The 24,660-nt window shown below is 38.8% G+C and overlaps 2 protein-coding genes and 1 pseudogene across 2 annotated transcripts; all 3 read right to left on the reverse strand.

Annotated features, from left to right (window-relative positions):
* The window catches only part of LOC104763210, a 51,925-nt pseudogene extending 33,024 nt beyond the window's left edge, over positions 1-18,901 (reverse strand).
* Positions 19,891-20,921, reverse strand: LOC104760776. The gene has a single exon (XM_010483738.2). It carries the CDS (start codon positions 20,738-20,740, stop codon positions 20,171-20,173), a length of 570 nt encoding a protein of 189 aa, XP_010482040.1. The 5' UTR covers positions 20,741-20,921; the 3' UTR covers positions 19,891-20,170.
* LOC104760777 (40S ribosomal protein S27-2) lies at positions 23,192-24,405 on the reverse strand. The gene is made up of 4 exons (XM_010483739.2): positions 24,235-24,405; positions 24,029-24,130; positions 23,906-23,934; positions 23,192-23,558 (listed from the first exon to the last, which is right to left on the reverse strand). Exons 1-4 carry the CDS (start codon positions 24,388-24,390, stop codon positions 23,432-23,434), a joined length of 414 nt encoding a protein of 137 aa, XP_010482041.1. The 5' UTR covers positions 24,391-24,405; the 3' UTR covers positions 23,192-23,431.

Below are 24,660 nucleotides of genomic sequence, written 5' to 3' on the forward strand. Positions count from 1 at the left end.
AGATAAAGGAAAGATCTACAATATTGAAGAAGGAATCAAACACGAATTCTTAATATCTTGAAAGTTATGGAACCAACAAAATCCAAGAATCTTCTGTTTTTCTCCTTCAAGGAGGTACAGGATCTAAAAATAAAAGAGCAAAAGGAATAATTCCCAAAAGGGTAAAAACTAGGTTTATGACTATCTAAAAAGCTGGACTATTGGTGGCTGCAGGGTACAAGGCCTTTAAATAGAAAAAGTAGTGGAAGCCCTAAAAATGCTAAAAGACAAAACAGCCAGGCGGCTCGGCCAACTCGACCCGGTGCTCGGTCGAGTGACCGGTCGAGTTGGGTTTTCTTGTGCTCCTTCCACTCGGTCGAGTCACTCTCAGTACACGGTCGAGTGTCTGGTCGAGTGGGCAGTTGAGTTGGACTCCGGACCTTGGTTCTCCAGCCTTTACTCCTTTGCTTTCTCCTCATGATTGCTTCACTTCTCCTCAGCATTGCTTCCATGCTCTTTATGCTCCAAAATCACCTGTTTATGCAAGAAAAGATGCAAATGCAATGCAACTACACTCTAATGCAAGAACAATCCTAAAACTATGCAATAATGGTCAAAAATGATAGCAAAAGATGCAAAAGATGTGAATATATTAAGGGAAAACAGGGTAAAATATGTGAACATCAATAGCTACTCGAACTAACACACGGTCGAGCACTGGCTCAAGTGAACCTTGGTTGGTGACTCGATCAACCACTCGTACTGACACTTGGTCGAGCACTGGCTCGAGTTGAAGACCAAACTGACTGAAACTAGAAGACTGACTGCATCCGGCTTGGTGACTCGATCGATCACTCGTACGTGCAGACGGTCGAGTGCAGGGTCGATTTGGTAACTGAAAATCAAAACAACCAGGCAGATGAAGATTCAAATCAGTAATGATCAAGTGTAACAATAGAACTTAATCTTAAACTTGTGTAAACCCTGACTGTTACAAACAACTACTCAAATGGCAACGGCGCCAAATTGAAACATATCTTTTTGTGGGTTTTGGAATATACTTATGAATGTATGAATGATGCAATCAGACAACAGACACAAGCTAAAACCAAAGATATATGATCAGGTGGAATGCAAGAGGTTTCAATTACTCTTATGCAGTTGTAGTATAAGAAATGTCAATCCATAATGAGTATGATGCAAGTAGTCAAGATGTAAACACTTATCTAAGTTAAGCCAAATATGAAAATAGTTTTGATGTAACAGTTTGACGACAGAAATGTAAATGCAGAATGTAAAACTACTAAGATAACAGTTTAAATGCAAGAGAATAGCTGAAACAAAGATATGCAATGAAACAAGAATGAAACTAGAAAGATGCAGGACATAAAGTAAGAACTTGGAAACACACTCGAGCAGGCACTCGATCGTATGCTCGATCGAGTACTGGATCGAGTGGGAAGCTACGAAGAACAGAAACCAAACTTAACAATCAAACAGAGCAGGTTGAAAGTAAATCAAACAGAAAGCGGATAACAGTAATCAAATAGAGAAATCAATAAACACAGAAGGTCCCAGGGATGGATTCATGGGCTGGACTTGAGCTATACTAATCTAAAATGACCAAAAAACCTCAATCAACAGTGAGCTATCTCTAGACAATGATCCTCCAATACTTGTTAATCCATTCTCATGACAATAACAATCAAGCTTAGATACTCCTAGATCCAGTTCTCACTAGCTATTACATATAAAAGCAGGCATAAAGATCCAGATCATCACATGTCAAAAACCATCCTATACAACCAATCTCTTGGGATAGGCACACTAATCTCTAGCATTAGTATTATCCAGAAACTTAAACATTGGTATGATGCTAAGCAACCTAGGATCTGTTCTTACCCTCTCAGATATAAGAACAGCATAGAGCATGCCTAATCTAGAAGAGATATTTAAACAATCAAGCTTGATCAGTCTAAAGTACCATAATTCTCATCCAGCCTAATCCATCCCTAAGATCCTAACACACTACTCAGATGAACAAAACATGATGAACAAAGTCATAAACCCAAAAATCAATGAAACTTGCATGATTAGAAAGATAAGATGAAGATCAACAACTTTGTTCAAAGAAATAAACTTAGATTCTTAATACCCAAAAAGTTACAGAAGCAACAAGGTATGAAAATCTAAAGAAAAAGCTTAAAAATGGCTGATGATGTAAACTTAAAAGCTAAAATCCCAAAAAGGGTAAAAACTAGGTTTTCTGATATTTTTCCTCTGTAAAGTGGCTTGTCAACGGCCATAGAGTACAAAGGGTATATATAGAAAAGTAGGGAAGCCCTAAAATGGCTACAAGACAAAATAGAGAGGCCGATCGGTTGACTCGATCATGTGCTTGGTCGAGTGCATGGTCGAGTGAGGTCTTCTTCTGCTCCTTTCAGTCGGTCGAGTCCCTCTCAGCACACAGTCGAGTGGCTGGTCGAGTGTGGTGGTCGAGTGGACTCCCGGACCTTGATTCTCTTCTGCTCTAGTTCCTTTGTCTGCTTCTTTTGATGGCTTCACTCTCCCTCAGCACTTATCCATGCTCCATTGAGGTCCTAAATCACCTGTTTATGCAATAAACAATGCAATGCAATGCAAATCTACTCTAATGCATAAACAGCTCTAAAACTACTCAATGATGACCTAACAAGCTAGTGAATCATGCAAAATGTGTAAATAAACTACGGTAAAATAAGGTAAAACATGTGAACATCAATTACTTAACGAAATAAGTACACAAAACATTTATAACATTTTTGGTACCAGGCCTAGAGCCAAAATGTGATAATTTTAAACTACAACAACAAAACATCTTGCAAAGGTAATACAATACTACACTGGCTGGTCTAACGTCTCGTGCTCCCCTCTAAGGCTTTTCCCACTAAGGTTACCTGCAAAACAAATTATGGAGTCTTGAGTGCTAATCACTCAGTGAGTTCGGGAACATAACAAGAACAAAAACCCAACCCCAACCCCAGCAAGCAACACACAACATGCAAGCTAACATTCTACAACTACATGCAACACTCAAATGCAACATACAAGCTAAAACAAAGATAAAAAAGCAAGATAATATGCAAGTTAGTCAAGCAACAAGTATACTATCAAAGTATACGCATGCGAAAGCTAACAAATCTTATTCATCTCCATGGGCCCTTCACTCCTTCACTCCATCACTTCATCACTTCATCACTTCTAGATTTAACACAAAAGTCCATGGAGATGAAGAAGAGTTGTTAGCTTCCGCATGCGTATAATAAACGCAAGAAAATGCCTAGATTTAACACAAAAGTCCTAAGCAAAAACAATAAACCCAACGGATCTAAAACGCTTAAGTCTAAAACTTAAGGCAAAACACCCAACAACCCAACCTATCATGTACCATATCACATGCTTCAAGACTCACCTCGGCTTGGCTGAAAAGAGCAAAATCTAATCAGACTTCTAGCTCTACCCGGCAAGGACTGGACGCGAACAGATCCTACGGCGACACACGGCTATGGACGCGAAATGCGACCTTGGCTGACGCTAAATGGACGCAGCTAAGGACTCGCGGGACAAAAAAACTCTACCTGGAAATCTCTCTCACTCTAATTCTCTAACTCTTTTCTATGCTTGGAAGGCAACAAAAATGGCTTCCTAAGAGTTCTATTTATAGTGCAGAGTGTGAGTTTTGGTTTTGCTCTTCCTTCACTCTTTTCTCTTCTTTCTATCCTTTCTCTCATACTTTGCGAAAATGAGAGCGGATGGGCGAGCTTATATAGAGGAGTTGGGCGGTTTCATCGGCCCTTGCATGGCAAGCACATGGTTGCTCACTTTCCTCCCTTGGGCGAACACTTGGTCATTTGCAAGCCACACATTTCTAAAGAATCTTCCTTGTCTCCCATTTTTTCTCCATTCCTTTTTGCATGAGATTTCATTGGCCAGCTCTTAAGAAGACAAAATGATGATGTCTCCCCTTTTTGCATGAAATCTCATTGGTTACTTTTTATGAAAAGTAATGATTATGCCTCCCACTTTCTTGCATGAATTTCATTGTCTGAGCAAGAAAGACAAACGCTCCTTAAATTCTGGAACGCTGTCTGGTCGGCCGGCAGTACCGCGGTGCAGTCGACAGTATGTGATGCGGTATGGTCTCGAACGGTTTTGCGGTACGCTCTCAGACGGTTCTGCGGTATGCTCTCAGACGGATCTGCGGTATGCTCTCAGACGGTTCTGCGGTAAGTGGTACAGTCCACGGTACATGGTCCGTGGTTCAGTACCATCGTTGATTTCACGGCCTTTCTTCTTCTGCTTCGACTGTGTTTCCTTATTCGGCCTCCTTTGTCTTCCCAACTCCCTTTGTCCGAGGAATTTTGACTTTGGATTTTTAGGACGACCATTCTTAGCCACCATATGAGCAAAGGATCCGCTGATTTTAGGACAACCATTCTTAGCCACCGTAGGAGCAATGATATTCGGGAAACTATGAAGATCGATCTGAAACTAGGGGAATACCTCACTATGTAGTTCGTTATTCGGGAAACTATGAAGAAGCCCACAATCGCAGGGCAAACCTTGTGGATAGAAAAATTGGATAAATTACGCGAGGAGGCGTTTGAGGAGGTAACGATCGGAGATTGCCTACAGACAGCTCTAACAAAGGATGGTAAGGAGGGATTCATACACCAGGAATCGCAAGTCTATAAGGAATTGCTTGATACCTGTAGAGCAGTCATCGATCCAGAATTAAGTGAGGATCAGAGGGAACCTGAGGGGGGGGGGGGAATGATGCCTTAAAAACAAGGCTTAAGCAAGTCAGTTGTCACTTCGTGTGTTATCTCATGCAGCTGCTCAACACCAACCCGCCCGAACACCAGCCCGATCACTAACACGATCACTTCACCGAGCAGGATGATCGAGCACCACTTCGAGTCGCAGGTCCAAACTACTGATGACTGGTCCGAGTCGAAAGCACCTAAAGTAGAACTCAAACCTCTTCCGTCCGGGCTAAGGTACGCTTTCTTGGGACCTAATTCAACCTACCTAGTTATCGTCAATTCTAACTTGCCAGAAAAAGAGCTGAAATTGCTATGCACTTAATTAAAAAATTATAGAAGGGCAATAGGTTACACTCTATACGACATCAAGGGTATATCTCTTGATCTCTGCACCCATAGGATAAATCTTGAGGATGAATCATACTCTAGTAAGGAACCTCAACGTAGGCTAAATCTGAATCTGTAAGAAGTGGTAAAAAAGGAAATTCTGAAGTTGCTCGACGCTGGAGTTATCTATCCTATCTCTGATAGTACTTGGGTGTCTTCGGTGCACTGCGTTCCGAAGAAAGGTGGAATCACTGTTCTAATAAACGAGAAAGGTGAGCTAATTCCCACAAGGACAATAACTAGGCATCGAATGTGTATTGACTATAGGAAGCTTAATGAGGCCTCTAGGAAAGATCACTTTCCTCTACCTTTCAACGACCAGATGTTGGAAAGGCTCGCTAACCACCCCTACTACTGTTTCCTTGATGGGTATAGTTGATATGATCCTCCCAAAGAATCAGCACCTTCGAGTTGGTTGATAGAGACACCTTGATTCTAAAGACGATGAAGCCTCAAGAATAAGGATGGTGGAACGAATGGTCGCACAAGAGTTGCGGAAAGCCTCTTGATATACTGGTTTGATCTTTCAGCCTCTCACCAAAAAGATCGGATATCTCTTCCTCGCACCAAGGAGATCGGGGTTTTGACTATTGGAATCACACCAAGTAGTTGATTTTGATTGTTGGAATCACACCAAGCAATCGGTTTTGTTCACAAAGAACAGAAGAGAATCACTCTCAAAGAAAAAAAAAAGTTTTGATAAAAAGTTGGATTCATTATTTCTTTGCTCTTACATGAGTTGATATAGGATAAGAAAACTTGGTAACAAAGCCAATTATTATTCTTGAAATTAAAAATAATAAAGATAGATAGTTGAATGAAGATTCAAATCTTGGTGTTTCCATTCCCAAGGAGACTCTTGGTGCATGTATCTCTATTTTCGTCACTCCCCTTTGGCTACAAAATAAAGTGATTATTTTGGGCCTTCTTGGACTTGAATTAGGTTCAAAGTGGTCTGGACTTGATAGATAACATCCCAAATAGATTTCCCATGCTCTCTTTGGCCAAAAGCTCTTGAATAAGCACATTAAGTACATTCCTTGGTCTTTTATCTCTTTGGCTCCTGGATCTAATTTGCTGATGAGAAACAACATGGGCTGTATCTTTTCTTCATCTTGGACTTAGTAGAAACAACTCCTGGTTGCCACACATAATTCTGGAAGGTCCTAAACCAATTGGATCTAAAACTCTTTAAGTGAACAGCTAGATTAACCTCCTTTGGCAAATGGAATGTATCCCAAATGGTAGTTTTGCTGGAAGAATTGATCTTCAACTTTGTTAGTGTTGAACAAGACTCAAGGATCTTCTTGGATGGTCTCATGATCATATCATACCACTCCTCTTGAAAAAGTTTCGTCCTCGAAACTGTACGACCATGGGTTGGAGAGTGGTTAAGTGATTTTGGTGGCTTCTCTTTGAGGGAATCTAAGACTCCATATTGTTGACGATGAGGCAAAAGTGCACTGCTTTCAGTGAGACCTTTCTTGGTTCATTGGAAATTCAAAACTTGCTCTATCTTGCTTGACCATAAATGGAACATTGGCTATTCTCTACTTGGTTCCATAACCCTTTCTAGTACACTCTTTACTCCGTTTTCCGGTTTGAAAAATGTGGAATCTCCAAAATAAAAGTCCATTGCTTCCACCATTTTGAAATCCAGGGTATATACAGCAAGTGTAGAAAATATTGGATACCTCTTTGTTGGTGCATTAGCTGGATTATCCATACTGCCAAGGTTGTTGATTATCATGCCTTCCTTCGCGGCTTCCTCAGTATGATCTATGATAACCTCTTTGTGCTCTGGTTCCTCGGCTTTCGTTTGGTCACTTGGTGAATTTGTTACTGCTAACAGATTATTCTGAACTAGCAACTCCTTATGCTCCTTTGGTGATGGTAACGAAACAAAAGTAGCTTCCTCTTCCTTAGAAACAAGAGACATCCTTTCTCGTTGGTAACTTGGCGTGACAATAGACGCTCCATAAGTTGGTCTAGAAGTACTTCTTCGAATATGACTTGAACCATGATGGTGATGGTTGGGAACAAATCGTTTCCTCAAAATAGACTTCAACTTTGCCCAACTCTCAATAGGGTGTTCTCCATTTCTTCTCCTGCTTATCACCAACTGATCCCACCAAGTAATAGCATAATCACAAAATCCAGTGGTTGCAACTCGTACCTTCTTCATCTCGCAATATTTTTGACAATTAAAAACTGACTCAATCTTTTTCTCCCACTCTAGGTATGCATCTGGGTCATTCCTACCTTGGAAGGTAGGAATCTTCAACTTATTACCTCCAATGTTGTCATCAATTTGATCCATGCCTTCTTTATGGTGTGGACTCCAATGGCTTCTTCTTGATGATTGAGTATTGTAATAATCATCACCATTTGCTACTCTAGGTTGATCTCTTTCTCTTCCACGATGCAACATTTGTGGTTGTCTCTGTTGTGCCTCCGCTTGAACATCATCCAACCTCTTGTACATTGCACTCATCTCAACCCTCATCAACCGTCGCATCTCTCCCATAAGTGCTTGAACTTGTTGATCATTAGACATTTTTTTTTTTGATAAGAACGCGTTCTTCTCTATTTTTTTTTTATTAGAACGGGTTCTTTTTTCTTTTTGATTAGAACAGTTTTTTGTTTTTTGTAAGAATAGAACCCTTTTTCTTTTTTTTTTAACTAAATAAAATAAAATAGAAATAAGAAACTTGAGTTTATATAGGATAAGAAAACTTGGTAACAAAGCCAAGTATTATTCTTGAAACTAAACATAATAAAGATAAATAGTTGAATGAAGATTCAAATCTTGGTGTTTCCATTCTCAAGGAGACTCTTGGTGCATGTATCTCTATTTTCGTCATTCTCCTTTGACTACAAAATAAAGTGATTATTTTGGGCTTTCTTGGACTTGAATTAGGTTCAAAGTGGTATGGACTTGATACATAACATCCCACATAGATTTCTCATGCTCTCTTTGGCCAAAAGCTCTTGAATAAACCCATTAAGTACATTCCTTGGTATTTTATCTCTTTGGCTCTTTGATCTAATTTGCTGATGAGAAACAACATGGGCTGTATCTAGGGATGTCAAACGGGCATGCCCGCGCCCAAACAGGCTGACCGTGACGGTCCCTTTTTTTTAGTGATCCACCGCAGACGTGTCCGCCACGGGCATCGGGCGACGTATCAATGTCCATTCCCGCTCCGCTTAGTTTTGCGGACACACGGGCATGCCCGCAGGCATCTCTTCTTCTCCTCCACCAAGCTTCGTACGGTCCGTACCTATGTCGTGAACAACAAATATGCACTATTTAACAACTATGCATTTGAATAATGTGATGTCCCAGAAATTGAGACTCCCTCTACGGATTAACATCAACATAGCAAAACAAGTAAAGAAAGAAAAAAAATTACTGATAATGACAAGATTGAGCTTGGCACACTGCAAGCAAACGGAAACCTGTGAGATAGAGAATCATCAAGTTCACAAATTTACAAATCTCAAAGTTGTGAAGAAGCTTTAGAGGAGACCAAACACATAAGTTACCCCAAAGTTTCAAAGCTCAATTCTTAAACTGAGGATACATGGATTCATAATTCTCACCAAGTTCACAAACTTACAATAACGATGTAACAAAAAAAGAGTTTCTACCATTTATGGAATTGGAACAGCAAATCCCAGATAAACGATGAAGAAAGCTCTTAATTTTGAAGCTGATTCAATTGAAGTTTTAAGCCAAAAAGATTCAAAACTGTACCGAGATTGATATGCCGTGAACAATCATTATGCCGATACCATTCAAGTTTAACAGAAGCAGAGACAGAGCTCTCGTCACCACCGCTTGTGAACTGACATGGATCTCCCCTGTTCTCCGTGAATTTCCCCCTCTCTCAAAAGCTAGCCGAGAACTCTTAAAGAGGAAGGAGGTTAGAGACTAGGACTCAAGCTTGGATTCTTCGCAAAGAACGAGTCTCATTAGCATCTGATCGAGCATCCTCCAGTTCACCGTCCGATTTGGAGAATAACGAAGATGAAGATGAAGAACCTTCCATCGCTCTTCGGGTTGCCCGCAAACCCGCGATAGACATGCCCACCAAAACCGCAGACCAAACGGATTGAGTCCGCTATGCCCGCTAACTTTTGGGCTTCAAATACAAGGCCCATGCCCGCCCCGCAATGTTACTTAACGGGCTATGTCCGCGGACTTAATGCCCAATTGACACCTCTAGTTGTATCTTTTCTTCATCTTAGACTTAGTAGAAACAGCTCCTGGTTGCCACGCATAATTCTGGAAGGTCCTTGTAACAACTCGTCCTGTAGACCCTACTAGTCCCCCGCTAGCTTGCCCTCATAGGCCCTAAGCTATCCTTGCAGGGCATCGATCCTAACCCCTCACTGTGGCAAATGGAACTACTCATCCAAATCCACAGTAGGTTATTGGTGCGCCAAGCGTTCCTCGAACCCTGGTCCTCACCCTTTATCAACCTTCCCAATTGGTGGCAACTTGTCATGTGGGAAAGTTGATAAAGGTTGAGGAAGAGGGTTCGAGGAACGCCTGACGCACCAATAACCTACTGTGGATTTGGATGAGTAGTTCCATTTGCCACGGTGAGGGGTTAGGATCTATGCCCTGCAGGGCCAGCTTTGGGACTTTGGGGGAAAGCTAGCAGTGAGGCTAATGGGTTCCACGGGACGGGTTGTTACAGTCCTAAACCAATTGGACCTAAAACTCTTCAAGTGAACAGCTAGATTAACCTCCTTTGGCAAATGGAATGTATCTCAAATGGTTGTTTTGCTGGAAGAATTGATCTTCAACTTTGTTAATGTTGAACAAGGCTCAAGGATCTTCTTGGATGGTCTCATGATCATATCATTAGTGGGTTTTTCCAAATCCCGATACACCCTGCTGACCACGAAAAAACAACATTTACCTGCCCTTACGGTACTTTTGGCTATAAGAGAATGTCTTTCGGTTTATGCAACGCTCCTACGACCTTTCAAAGATGCATGACGTCCATTTTCTCAGATTTAATAGAAGATATGGCGGAGGTTTTCATGGACGACTTTTCAGTATATGGAGCCTCTTCCTCATCCTGTCTTTCAAACCTCTACAAAGTGCTAAAAAAGGTGTGAAGAGACTAACCTGGTGTAACTGGGAAAAATGTCACTTTATGGTTCAGAAGGGGATAGTCCTCAGCCACAATATCTCAAAGTAGGGGATAGAGGTCGACAAAGGGAAGATTGAAGTAATGGTTCAATTACAACCACCTAGATCAGTAAAAGACATCACGAGCTTCCAGGGTCACGCGGGGTTCTACAAGCGTTTTATTAAAGACTTATCAAAAATTGTGCGATCGTTAACGCGGCTCCTTTGCAAAGAAGAAGAATTCATTGTCGACAAGGAGTGTTTAGATGCATTTAATAAGATCAAAGAAGCTCTGGTGAGCGCGCTGGTAGTCTAGGCACCTAACTGGGATCTTCCTTTTGAAATTATGTGTGATGCGTCTAATTATGTTGTAGGGGCAGTACTAGGCCAGCAGAACCATGGAAGACGCTCAGACGAGGTACGTGACAATGGAAAAGGAGCTCCTTGTTGTAGTCTTTGCATTCAAAAAATGCCAGAGTTACCTGGTCGGTTTGAAAGTGATTTTTTACACGAATCATGTCGCCGTAAGGTACATTTACTCAAAAAAGGACACCAAACCTAGGCTTCTCAGATGGATCCTTCTTCTGCAAGAATTTGACATAGAAATTCTGGACAAGAAAGGAATTGAAAATGGGGTAGCCGACCATTTGTCTAGAATGAGGATTGAGGATCCGCTCCCGATAGATGACTCAGTGCCCGAATAAAAACTAATGCACTTTGATTTCCTGGAAGAAATGAGCCACACAATTGGACACATGATTGCTCACTCGACCCCCAACTCAATCAAATCGATCGAGTTTATGGCAATCGAGTCAGTTAAGCTACCTTGGTACTCAGATTTCGTGAACTGCATAGTATGCGGAGAGATTCCTAAGGAATATGATGCCCACAGAAAGAAAAAGTTATTCAGAGACGTCAATAGCTATTACTGGGATGAACCCTATTTCTACAAAAAGGGGACTGATTGCCAATTCAGATGTTGTATAGCCAAGGAGGAAGTTCAAGGAGTGCTCGAGCACTGCCATGGGTCCGCTTATGGAGGTCATTTTGCTACTTTCAAAACCGTTCAAAAGATCCTCCAAACCGGTCTTTGGTGGCCAACCATGTCCAAAGACCCGCAGCTCTTCATAACAAAGTGTGATCCATGCCAGAAAATGGGTAACATCGGTAGGAGGAACGAAATGCCTCAACAGCCCATCTTAGAAGTTGAAGTTGTCGATGTGTGGGGAATAGATTTCATGGGACCATTCAACCCGCCTTCGAATGGGAACATGGACATCCTGGTGACAATTGACTATGTCTCAAAATGGGTTGAAGCAATAGCCAGCCCGACAAATTATCACAAGGTCGTGGTGAAGATGTTCAAAAACATCATTTTCCCGAGATTTGGAATCCCTAGAGTAGTAATCAGTGACGGAGGAACCCACTTCATTAATAGGGTTTTCGATGGCTTGTTGGAAAAGCACGGGGTAAGGCATAAAGTTGCAACGGCTTACCACCCACAAACCATAGGGCAAGTGGAATTAAGTAATAAACAGATCAAGGAAATATTAGCTAGGATTGTGGGAATCACGAAAAAAGATTGGGCATTCAAGCTAGACGATGCGTTATGGGCTTACAGGACAGCTTACAAAACCCCGATTGGGCGAATGCCATTCCAGCTTCTTTACAGAAAAAATTTTCACCTACCAATTGAGGTCGAGTATAAGGCGATCTGGACAACTAAACTCCTGAATCTGGACATAAAAACTGCTCAAGAAAGGAGAGCAATGGATCTTCACGAACTCGATGAAATACGATTAGAGGCTTATGATAATTCAAAGATTTACAAGGAAAGAACTAAAGCTTTTCATGACAAGAATATCCAACACAAGGATCTAAGAGCTGGAGATAAAGTTCTCTTATTCAACTCCAAGCTTCAACTGTTTCCCAGGAAGCTCAAGTCAAGATGGTCAGGACCCTTCGTAATTAAGGAAGTGATGCCTTATGGAGCAGTGACCTTGCTCGGGAAGGATGGGACCGAGTTTACCGCAAACAGAGAGAGAGTGAAGAAATAGATGGAAAATGAGAGCACAGAGGAGGGGTCATCATTGTACCTCACCGACCCCGCCCTAGTCTGACAAGCATTGAAACTCAAGCTCAGGGACTATAAACAAGCTCACTTGGGACTTGGGAGGAAGTCCCAACGGCAGAGTTGTAAATATAGTTTACGTTTTTTGGTATTCCTCTCTTCGGTGTTTTTGACTACCGTATGCCCTACCCGGTGAGCTACGCGATGCCTTACCCGATCAACCCCTCGAATGCTGGTCCGAGCAGGTCGTCCGTGCACATAACCGAGCTTTCTGATGAGCAAATTCCAGCACCTGCTGAAGCCGGTGAAGATCCTGGGTACACCTTGGCGAGCATGGAGGCTGCCACAACCTCCTTCTGCACCAACCCATGAGGTACCACTTTCATCCAAACCATTGTTTATACCATTGCATTGAGTTTTATTTTTCTTTGTGTGGTTCTTAGATTTCTTATTCATACTTTTATTTACACAAGGGACTGTGTAATATAAGTTTGGGGAAGGATATGAGAATGTATTTAACATTGTGTTTTATTTTCTTATTTTCTTATTTCAAAATTTTGCATACTAGTTTTATTCATTTGAGTCTGCATCAATTTTCGTAAAAAACCCAAAAAAATTTGAAAATTTTTAAAAATACAAAAAAAAGAGTGTTCATGTAGTTGCATTTACATATTAGGATTGAGTCTAGATTGCTTCATATAGGATTATTGCATATTCATTTTAGGGGACAATGATTAAACCTACCTTGTTTAAAGTCCAACCTTAGAATTGAAGTTATAGCCCTTAATCACAGTTCATTGTTGCTAGATCAATCTTTGGAAAAAAATGAAAAATCTTTGTTTAAAACCTTGTGCCTTTTGAAAGCTTTTTCCACTTGTGTGAAACTTGCTTGAACATTGTATCATCTCTATATTATTGGACTTAACTGGAACTTAAAATTATCTTGCTTATGGAACTTGAATGCCTTCTCATGGTAACTCTAAACTCGGGTTAACACTCTATTTTTGCCAATCTTTTCGCTTAACCCGAATTGTTTTCCCTACCCTTGAGCCCAAACCTTTTCTTTCAAGCCTTGTTGTGATTTGTTGAGTGAGGCCTTTTCAGCTTTGATAGTGTTATAGGTTGTGAAACCTTGAGAGTATTGAAAACGACAAAGAACTGGCTCTTGTTTTAGCTAAGTTTTGAATCATTTGGATTGGCTAATAGAATCGGTTTTGAAAGATAGGTAGTTAGCATGTTTATTTGGGGTTGGGTTGAGGAATAAAAGAGAAACTAAAGAAGAGAGTCCCTAAGGTTCAGTTTAATTAGCTCTAAGTCTCTAAGTAAAAAAAAAAAAGAGAAAGATCTTGATATAGTCTCCTAGAAAGAAAAAAAAAGAGAGAAAACAAAAAAATTTGGGAGTATAATAGCAAAGAAAGAAAGAAAGAAAAAAATGTTTTAAAGAGAGCTAGATTTTTAAGTTAAAACCTTAGGGATTGTAAAAAAAAGGGGAGTTAAAATCAAGGTTGTAGGCGGTTTTATTCTAAGGTGTTGGATAAATAGAATGTGAATGAGAAAGGGGTAGATCATCAAGAGTTAAGCTTTGTATGCCTCAATTGTTCTCAATCTCAGATACCTTTCACAACTGTTTAGCATTTCTTCTTTTGAGAGTAAGCCACCTAAAGATATTGTTTGGAACCTACCTACCAAAAAGCCTTACCCTTGGAACCGATTAAGCTTGATTTGCTTTCTATTTGCAAGAAATCGCCAAACACTTTAATGAATGTGAAAGAGATGTTCTTTGGAATTGCAAGTCTGTACTGTTAGTTGGAGGATGAACTAGATCGATGCATGGTGATAAGCATAGAAAAATATTTGTAAGTATGTTGATTGATCTTATCACTGTTACACTACCTTTAAGGACTATAGCTTGAATCCTTCGCTTAGTATTAAAAAGTTATGAGTCCCCATTTTCAAACCTCATCCTCTTACTTCCTTGCTAGAGGACTAGCAAGAGATAAGTTTAGGGGTGTGATAACTCTCTAATTTACATGTTTTAGACACCCTTTCTGTCCATATTTTGCATTATAGTTACCCTAACCTTAGCATTTTTAGGTCCTTAACCGTAAGAATTTGCATTTAGGCCATTTAGGGTGTTGCATTGTTGCATTCGTGCATTTTGGATGAAAACAGGTGCTTTGGAGCCCAAAATAGGGAAGAATGTGATAAAACTCGAGCATGTACCAGAAGGAGTGATCGATCAAGAAGAACAGTCTGCACCTCAACCCGATCAAAGAGGATATAAGAGCAGGAAGAACAACCCGAAACCCTACCCGAGGAGCTACCCGACTCAAACCTCGTGCACCGCCTCGAGCAGACCTTCGGGCAGAAATGAGTAGCCAGGTTAAAAGGATTTCCATATATATACCCCCTCTTCTTTCTCTCGCCCTAGCACGCCGCAGACACAGAGAACAGAGAGCGAGAGCTTCTGAGAGAGAGATAGAGCGATTCAAACACTTTTTTTACTTTTAATATTTTTGCTATTCTTTTCAGTTTCGATTCTGTACTCTATTACTTTTACCTTATTTTTCAATACAATGCAAGTTTCATTCATTTGTGTTTTTTTGCTTTTTACCATGAGATCTGAGTAGTGAACTAAGGTTTCTAAGGATGGGATAGACAAATATGTGTTCTTGATCGGTTATGATGTCCTAGCTTGATGTGATTCTTGATGCTCTGAAACCACTTGATGCGATTCTCCCAAGGAATCGACGCTCTAAGGTAGGTAGACTGATAATCCTATAACTTCGCTGGCTCGCAAAGCTGGATGATAAGGCATGAGATAAACTCGAAAATCCTTATGCCCCAAACTCTCTTAAAACAAACCAAACAAAGAAAGGCGGTGGAACTTTAGATAGAAGCTTCGCGGAGACAAATGACAAGGCGTGAGACGAATCCCGAAAATCCTTATGCCCTAGACTCTCTTATAACGACTCTTCAATCCTCAGCTAGTGAATGGCAACGTCAAGTGCGGCGGAATCACTTGATATACCGAAACTCTTTGATGTAATCCACCAAGGAGAACTCTTTGATGTAACCCACCAAGGAGAAAGAACTAGTTCCAAAGGAACAAAGGAGTTTTCCACTCTCAAATAAAAGATAAAAGATTTCTTGATTGAATGATTTCTCAAATGAGATTACATGTGTTTATAAAGAGATAGAAAATTTGGTCACAATGCCCAGTATTGATTATTCTTGAAACTAAAAACATTAAAGATACTAAGTTGAATGAAGATCCAACTCTTGGTACATGTTTCCCTTCCTCCAAAGTGACTTTTGGTGCATGTATCTCTCATTTTCGTCACTCTTCTTAGACCACAAAACAAAGTGATTATTTTGGGCTTTCTTGGGTTTTTATTAGGCTCAAAGTAGACTGGACTTGATAGACAACATCCCCAATAGAATTTCTCATGCTTTCTTTGGCCATAAGCTCTTGAATTGACCCATTATGTGTTTCCTTGATCATCTCTCTCTTTGACTCTTTGATCCAACTTGCTGATGAGAAACAACATGGGCTGTATGATTTCTTCCCCTTGGGCTTAGTAGAAACAACTCCTGGCTGCCAAACATAATTCTGGAAGCACCTAAACCAATTGGACCTAAAACTCTTCATGTGAAGAATTAGATTGACCTCCTTTGGCAAATGAAGTGTATCCTTGTATTCCTTGGGCCAAATCTTCCGTTTCTGAGCTCCTTGGAAACATAAGAGATCTATTAACATCCTCCAAGTGGTTTCATGTCGAAATTGTTTCTGAGTTGCTCTGTGTAACACGATATTTGGCTCAGACGTGAAAGTTGTACTGGGATATATCCACTGATTTGAAATATCCATATCTTTCACATATGAACTCATCTCAATGTGATTCCAATTCTCCATGGTTACGGAATGGTTCAAGATTCCAGAACAGTTTGGTTCATAGCTTGAATCTTTCTGACTTGGTTGGAATTCTCCATTGAATGCTCGTAGGTCCAAATCGTGTAGCCATGAGTTCACCTGATTTGTAAAATGAATAACTTCTTTATACAAACTCTGATTTGACTGATTCCACTTCGAGATATGCTCTAAATGAGGTAAGAATGTATCCCAAAGAGTCGTTTGCCTGGAAGAACTGATCTTTGACTTCATTCGTGTTGAACAAGACTCAAGAGTTATCCTGGATGGTTTCATGATCATATCATAGCTTGAATGTTATTTGATAAAAATTCCTTTCTAGATTGGTGTTCTTAATGCTCGAGAGGTTGAGATTAGATCTAGGGTGTTTTGCCATCGAGAGATGTGTTGAAATGCTTGAATCAATCAATGCTAGAGATTTACTCACTTAGCCTAAGAGATTAGATGTGTAAGGAGTTTATTGACAATAATGAATCAGATTTTAATGCCTTCTTAGTCATGTTTCTCCAACTAGAGTTGGGTAGGGGAGTGATTAAGGTTGATTGTTCTACCACGAAAGTGTTTTAGCAAGGTTTAAAGATTCATTTTATAAGGAATATTTGCTTGAGGCATGTAATACATCCCGATTTGATTAGGAGCACTTAGGAGTCGATTACCCCATCCTTAGAAGCTTTCGCATCTTGATTGTTTAGCTTTTACCTATAACTCGACCCCTTACCCCGAACTGGTACTCGATCACCAACTTCGTGTATTCCTTCGAGCTGTTCATCCTTTTCGTCTTGATCCGATCATCACACCCGATCTTGTACCCAAATGCTTGCATCGAATACTTAGGTCGTGTGGTTTTTGCCCTTTTATTTACTTTTCCTTACTTTAGGTTGTTCGATAAAACCCTCCATTATTGCTTGGCTTGACTTGCATTGTTCTCATCTTATCTTATCTGCTAACATAACAACCATTTGGATTGATAACCCTTTGTACTACAACTGCATAGGGAATTGATACCCTAGGTGAAAATCCTGTTATCAACATGGCAACAGCTAAAATTGAAAAGTCGAAAAGAGGATTCCAAGCCACACACTTAATAGCTTCATCAAACTGCCAGATCTTCAAACATCTACCAGTTTCCAGTTCCCATATACGGACAGATCCATCAGTTGAACCTTACAAGAAAGATACAAAACTTGGCATCTTGGAAAAAGAAAAGAGAACTCAACAAAATTGAACAATAACATTTAATAAAATACCAGAGGCTATCCATTGGCCAGAGCATTCAGTGGATATGGTAGTAACTTGTCATGTATGGCCTTTATATTCAAGATAACATGAGTTTGGATACGGTCTAAGATCTTTCCTACTCGGTAGCTTAGGCTTCAAAGACTCAGGATCGATGTTTGTCTTTGGAGAAAGGAAACACAGTGAGATTCAGATACAGAAAATGAGATAAAACAAGAAAAATGAGATTATCAAAATTCGTCCTGACTCTCTTCTTTAGAACTCTCGAACATAAATATAGATCCAAACAACGGTCAAAAGATTCTTTTAGTGCATTCTTATATGTTGGAATGCTTCTCACAGTTGCAAACCTACGCACACATTAATTTTAATTACCATAAGGCTTACAAGCTTAACAGTTGAGTATATCAAGCGGTACTTTTACAAACCTTTCAGGAATTCATTTTGGACGATCTTCCTCACACATCAATTTTTCTAAGGCTATCTCTTTCTCTGTTGGAATGTATTCCAAAGAGGGATTGTATGATTCCTCATGTCCTGTAAAACCCAAATTGCAAAGCATTAAAGACCTTAAGAAAGAAAAAAACAATTCCTAGACAGATGATCAGCAGAAAAAAGGAAAAAAAAAAATCACCTGGCAATTTCTGTTTCAGTGGAGGAGTATAAATTAATTGCTTGCTCTAATAATCCGAAGTTGAATCATCATTATGCCATAAGAGATACAACTTGGGCTCTTCTTCAGGCTTACCAAACTTGATCCACCCCTTCCGGATTGCTCTAACGATCTTAACAATAATTATAGCCTCCCATTTTGAACGAATGCGCCTTCGCTTGGGTTCTGGATACTGAATCAATATTCAATTAACTCTTCACCAAACGATTACAAGGCTAAGAGAAATGTATCAAAAGAACAATTACTCTAAGAAGTGATGATCAACATAGATTATCCCCAAGCACATCGCAAGAGGTTTTACAACTCAGATTAAGCATAATGAAGAAGAAGAGCTTCATAGCTCTTTTAAGTTGATCCCGTAACGGCCAAGCTTCCTCCTCGATCATAGTCTTTCCTCTCTTCTGGTCCACGTCATCCTCTTCTTCACTTACTTCCTTCTGACATATGGCATTGTACAATCATATCACCACCAAATCCTACACATGGTGTAGAATAGATACGTCTAGCTCTCTGTCGCTCATAGGATCCTCAGAGGAATAGTGTCCTTCTGATACAAGTTTATTCAAGTAAGCCAATCTTCTATTCCTTACAGCTACAGCTACAGACCTCGGTTTAAAGCTCTTCTGAGGTCCGCCTTATCTTGTTTTTTAAGTATCAACTTCATAGTCATGTTTCAAATCATCAAACTCAAGCAGTAAGCAGTTCTGATCCCATATCGTTTTGAATTAAAACAAATAAGTAAGTTTCAGTAACAAATAAGTAACATTTTTGTAGGAATCAATCTTGTTCTTGTTCTTGGTCCAACCTATGACTTAGTCTTAATATATAAACCAGCTTTCATTGGTCCACCGCCGAGTTAAAAGACAAAACTCGGAAACGTCATGGTGTTAATATCCCTAAAAATTAAGTTTTCAGTCCTCCAAATTTGGTAAATATCATATGCAAACAGCACCAAAATTGGCTAAATAGATCATAGTATCATAGCAAGGAGACGTACGTACGTATCAGATATACAGAAGAGCTAGTCATGATTGGTTTTAGATAACGAAACTGCTCCATTTCTGTCCATCCTCATCCACATTTGCATCCTCAAATGTATATTCACGATCGAAAACAAAAAGAATCAAGTTTTCTAAAAGAGTCTTTAATTTGTTTTCAAAGAAATCAAAGTTGTAATAGAACTAAACCTCATCAAGTATCATCTTTATTGTATACTCAGCCAGTTTCATTTCAGATTCGAAGAGGAGTGCAATCAGCATTTACTTCACCTGCCAAAATGGCATACACACTTTTTCATTATATGACAATTCACAATAAAAATAAAAATAAAAAAATTTGGCATATACAGATATGGTTTCCTACAAATAATGCAGAATTAGTAGTGAAAGTTAACAAAAAGTCTTTGAAACTCAACATGTTGGAAAAACAATACTACTTTAATTTACATAAAAATGTTTGTGGAAAAAAAAACTACTTGCTTAACAAATCATCTAGATTCAAAGTCACTCAGGCAGAAAATCAAACAAAAGAATCGATCTTGTGATTCTGAATGCTAGCTGTTGCGTCTTGTGTAATTGAAACAAATGTATCAACATATAATTATAAGGACTGTAATAAGTGAAATATAAGCCAAAAAAAAATATAAAATGCCCAATATTGTAACATTTCAAAGATCATACTTATATATAATACGACCTCTAGGAGGAAGAAAACATATTCCACAAAACAGATCCTTCCTTCAACCCAACATGTTAAATACAAACACATCTACTAAGAGATCATAATATTTTTAATCGTAGAAAATAAGGGGGTTCGAAGAATTTATAAGATACAACACAAAATAAGAACGTTAGCAAATGATCACAATATGAATCTATTCTTCATATCTATCGCCAACATATTTTTATATATATATATGGTCATATTTATGGATATGGGTTTAGGTGCCTCGGGCTAGCATTTCTTGATACCTCTTGAAAGACAAGAGTTTCTGAAGTTTCATCTGCTTATGAAACCTTGAAATAAAGAGATCTGCGACATGGTCGATCTCATCTTCTAGCTTGAAATTCTCTCCTTCTTCTTCCTTCGAGTTCCTCACCATATCTATCACAGAACTGCCTTGACCTTCCTCTTCCAAGTCCCCAAAATCATCCTCTCCTTCGAACAACGTGTGCCTCAGATCAGGATACTTGTCGTTGTCCTCGTGAACGTCGTATTCCTCATGATGGGCCATTGTGGATGCCTTGCTGCTGTAGAGAACTATAGCCTTGTTCTTGTCTTGGTCTTGGTTGTTGTCCTCATGATCTTGATCTTGATCTGCATGGCCCAAGAGGTTGTGAATCTTGTTGGAAATCGAACGGAACCCGAGCTTCTTGTGTTTAACAAGAGACAACATGAGGACTCTTGTTTTGAAGGCACTTGTTTTGTTCTTTATGGCTATAGATTTAGCCTTTGCTGCAGAGCTCAACAAACAAACGATCTGTTTCATCAATGCGGTAGCTTTCTTCATATCTTCTTCTTCTTTGAAAGAGCTTCAATAATTGTGTGTGTTTTTTTTCTTCTATTATGTTGGTCGATGTTGCTTAATTAGCATGGAAAGGAACATTGGAGGTAAGAGCCCGTAGAGGATTATATAGGACTATGGGAGTGTCAAGTGTGTTTTCAAAAGGTACGGTCACAAGTCATGGCTTTGTGAGAGTCTTGTTGTCGTATTGTTGAGTTAACGGCTATATGTTTTACTTAATGGCACAGCAATCTTCTCACAGTTCGCCACGTGTACAGAAGCCATTTGATGTAGTGGATCACTTACTTTTTTTCTGTATTTCAACCTTTATTGCACGTTCTCTTTAATCAAATTGCATCGTGCCTACATTTTACGAACGTATGCATTTGATATTTCTATTATTTCTTTCTTTGATAAAGAATCTCATGAAATTAGTTTTACGTTAATTTTGTTTATAAATTGTGGCCTAACGGGGAATTTCCACTTTGGCGCCGATCAGTCGGGTATGATTTTTTCTTTCTTTTCTCATAAAGTATCATGCCTACTATTAATTTAAAACGAAAAATAGAAATGTTCATTATTTTTCGAGTTGTACTGTTGATGTTTGGTACGTCATAATATGCACAAATTTTTGTAAACCTAACATGTCTCTCGCGGGGTTGAGAGCGTGCTGATCTATTTATGTTTAAAGGGACTTCTTAGAGGTTTGGGTGTTGAGAGTTTGTTGTAGAGGGCTCTAAACTCCGGATCACACGTTTTAAAATATATTAGAACATCTTATTATGATATGGGCTAGGTTATGTTAGAGCATCTCGCATTAATAATGTATTATCTAAGTTTCTAACTATTCCCAAAAGAAAGCTCGTATCGTAATACTTCTCCAGTGGTCGACTGGACTCTAGTTCGTACTTTTGTGGGACTCTAGAATCTAGATCACTTTGATTGGTTTATCTATGAAAACCAAAAAGTGCAAGACGTATTGCATGGCCAACAATATGTATATATTGTAAATAGGAAAGAATCTAAATAGGAAACAGATACGTTTTACGATAAAAAAAATATAAATATATATTTGTGAAGAAAATGAACTATAGTAGTAGTTGAGACTTGAGAGTTGGGAGTATATATATAAACAGTCGAAATTACATAATTTGTAAATGACGTATGTATCCGCAAAGAGTCGAAACCATTGTCCACTTCGTCTTTTAAAGATTTGATTGAATACGACTTTAGTTATTAAATGTGATTAACTTACCTACGAAAGCAAAAGCACAGCTAAATTATCAAAAACAAAATTTATCATTTGTTACCCAAAAAAAGGTTTTATCAAATTTGTGTAACAAAAAAATGTTTTTCTTAGAAAAAGAAAAAACTCACAATTGGGAAAGATGCTTGATCCAGCGGCGACGTAAATTCATTGTACTTGTCTTTTAAACCACACTTTATAATTTTACTTTATCTTTTATATAGATTCTTATTTACTTCTTCTAAAAGTCAGAGAAAAAGATGAGATGGAGAAAAAAGCATTTGATGGTTTTGTTGTATAATTGGAAAGTGGTTACGCATTTGGTCTCTCTCACATTTCAAGGCGCCGCGAAAATTTCTTCTTGCTCATGGATCATTATTTTTAGCTTTTTTCTTATAAGATTCTATTTCGTTTATAACAACACTTCGATCTCTCTTTTTTTTTTCTAGATTTCTTGAAATTTTAGATTTTGGATATCATATAACATTGTCGATGTCAAAAGAAAAGTTGTCCATTTAATTTAAAATTTAGTTTAGAGGATACCACTTGGAAAAGTATCATTGCTCGGTATCCAAATTTGCACATAACCCAATTGAGTATTTTAGCTAAGAGAAAGAGTTCAAAACGTAACGTTCATCTGTTTAATATTTCAGAGAATATTATTGCATCTGCTCTTTCTTTTTATCTTTCTTTGTCATCTATAACTGAAGTTTGCAGAGGAAAAAGACATGCGGGGGGGTTTTCGCGGATCTACCTATATTACCCGTAAACCCACAGAAGAGAGAATGGGAAGAGGAAAAGGAAATGTCATCTATACATTAAAAACCATAAAACATATTTCGAGTGTTGGATTAGACATTCCCATTCAGATTGCCAAAGAGATAACATTGGAACAGTGTTTAGAACTCTATTCTTATTATTCTAATTAATCAGAACAGAAACTAAACTATGAACCAAAAGCTATCAAAATCATCGAAAAAAACCCATCAATAGCTCACTATTCAGTAGCGTTCAGTCCTCACTTAATCCGTCAATCCTCAACAACTAAACTTCATAATGTTAAAACCAATGTCTCAAGTTCCATCAAGTCTCAGTTTCTTCTAATAACAGCCATATTACAATTCTTTTACACAAGTCTATCAAATTTAACAATGGTTGTTTGTTCAATGAGTGACTAAACTACCACAAATGCAAGCATGAACAAAGAGAAAAAGCACAACTTGGGAAAATATTAAACCTTGAAAGAAAGCAGATATTGTTTCAACAAGACCAGAGTTCTAATCGACTACTCATCTAGTAGTTTCATAATCCCTTTATAATATTCTCATAAGCAAAAAAGAAAGTCATAAGACATAAAAACTACTAAAAGCAAGAAAACAAAAACTAAAAAAAGATCCGAATCCTCTCAACTGAAAACATCTGTGAAAAAAGATGATTGATTTCGTGAGAACTCAATCTCCCTTTTTCCTGAAAGAGCATCCTTCTTGGAGCCTTGCTTTACCACCAGTAGGCTGGCACAGAACAGTCTGACAATTTCCGCACACTACAACTGTTTGAGAATGGCTGAACACAGTGGTTCTGCAAAAATAACCCACAACCAACCAATTCATTACCAACTGTAATCTCTCCACATCACTACTGATCTAATAGCTTAGAAAACTCTTCCTAACATCAATCACCTCTAGTTGATAAAGCCCCTAATCAACTATACTGCCTTACTTAGTGTAGTCACTTCATAAAACTCACTACTGATAAATTATGCATTCAGAAATGAGAAATATATCAATTCAAATCATCACTAATGAAATCCCAAAACAGTATCCAGATTCTTCCTACTAACACCAATCTATAGAGCACTCAGTTCAATACAAAACAACATTATCCGACTCTAAAGAACAATCGATTTGAAAAAAAAAAAGACTCACATGTTGAAGCATCCCTGACATTTCACATCCTGAACACAAACACAAAAAAGAAACAAGAATCAGTATTCATTGCATCACGAATCCATTAGTGTTTATAGAGTTTAAAGGAGAAGGAAACAGTACCATGAAGAAAGAGTTGGGAGATTGAACGAGACGCTTGAGCTTATGCTTTCTCTTCTCGAGCTCGGCAGGAGGATTGAGCAGATCGATGTCGTTTTGGAGCACCTAATCCACAGATCCAAAAATAAACAAACAAAATCTCAGAAACTTCATAGGAAATGATTAGAGAGAACAAAAATTCACAAACAAAGGAGATGAACAAAGCTGACCATGATTGCTTGTGGGACGGCGACGAAGACGAAGACGAGACTCTGTGAAAACCCTAGAAGCAACGAGACGGCGAAATGTGGGAGCTTCCCATTCGATATATACCACAAAGATGTGACTTTACAAGAATAGTGGGCCGGATAGGCGCCCCAGCCCATTATAATTGCAAACAAGTAGGGTGAGAGAGATGTTCGCTTAGCAGTTTATATATTCTCTTAATTTTGGAAAACCTATATTGAAACCATATACTGTATAATTGAAAATTTATTTCCTTAAATCCTAAGGAAATTGATTCAAAAGAGTTACCATATAAGAACAGAGTTGTTGCGATAAATTAGGGATCCTCTATACAAAAAGAGTTATTTATGGAATTGACTAAGTAATGTAATCTCTCATAATATCAACCTTACAATACTTGGGGTCTTAGC

The sequence above is a fragment of the Camelina sativa genome, chromosome 18, assembly GCF_000633955.1.
Source record: "Camelina sativa cultivar DH55 chromosome 18, Cs, whole genome shotgun sequence".
NCBI lineage: Eukaryota > Viridiplantae > Streptophyta > Magnoliopsida > Brassicales > Brassicaceae > Camelina > Camelina sativa.

Coding starts and splice junctions, on each gene's coding strand:
- LOC104760776 (XM_010483738.2), bottom strand. CDS start 20,740: ATGAAGAAAGCTACCGCATTGATGAAACAGATCGTTTGTTTGTTGAGC.
- LOC104760777 (XM_010483739.2), bottom strand. CDS start 24,390: ATGGGCTGGGGCGCCTATCCGGCCCACTATTCTTGTAAAGTCACATCT. Junction 23,935..24,028: donor CTCCCAACTCTTTCTTCATG/GTACTGTTTCCT, acceptor GTTTGTGTTCAG/GATGTGAAATGTCAGGGATG. Junction 23,559..23,905: donor TGTCAGGGATGCTTCAACAT/GTGAGTCTTTTT, acceptor TTATTTTTGCAG/AACCACTGTGTTCAGCCATT.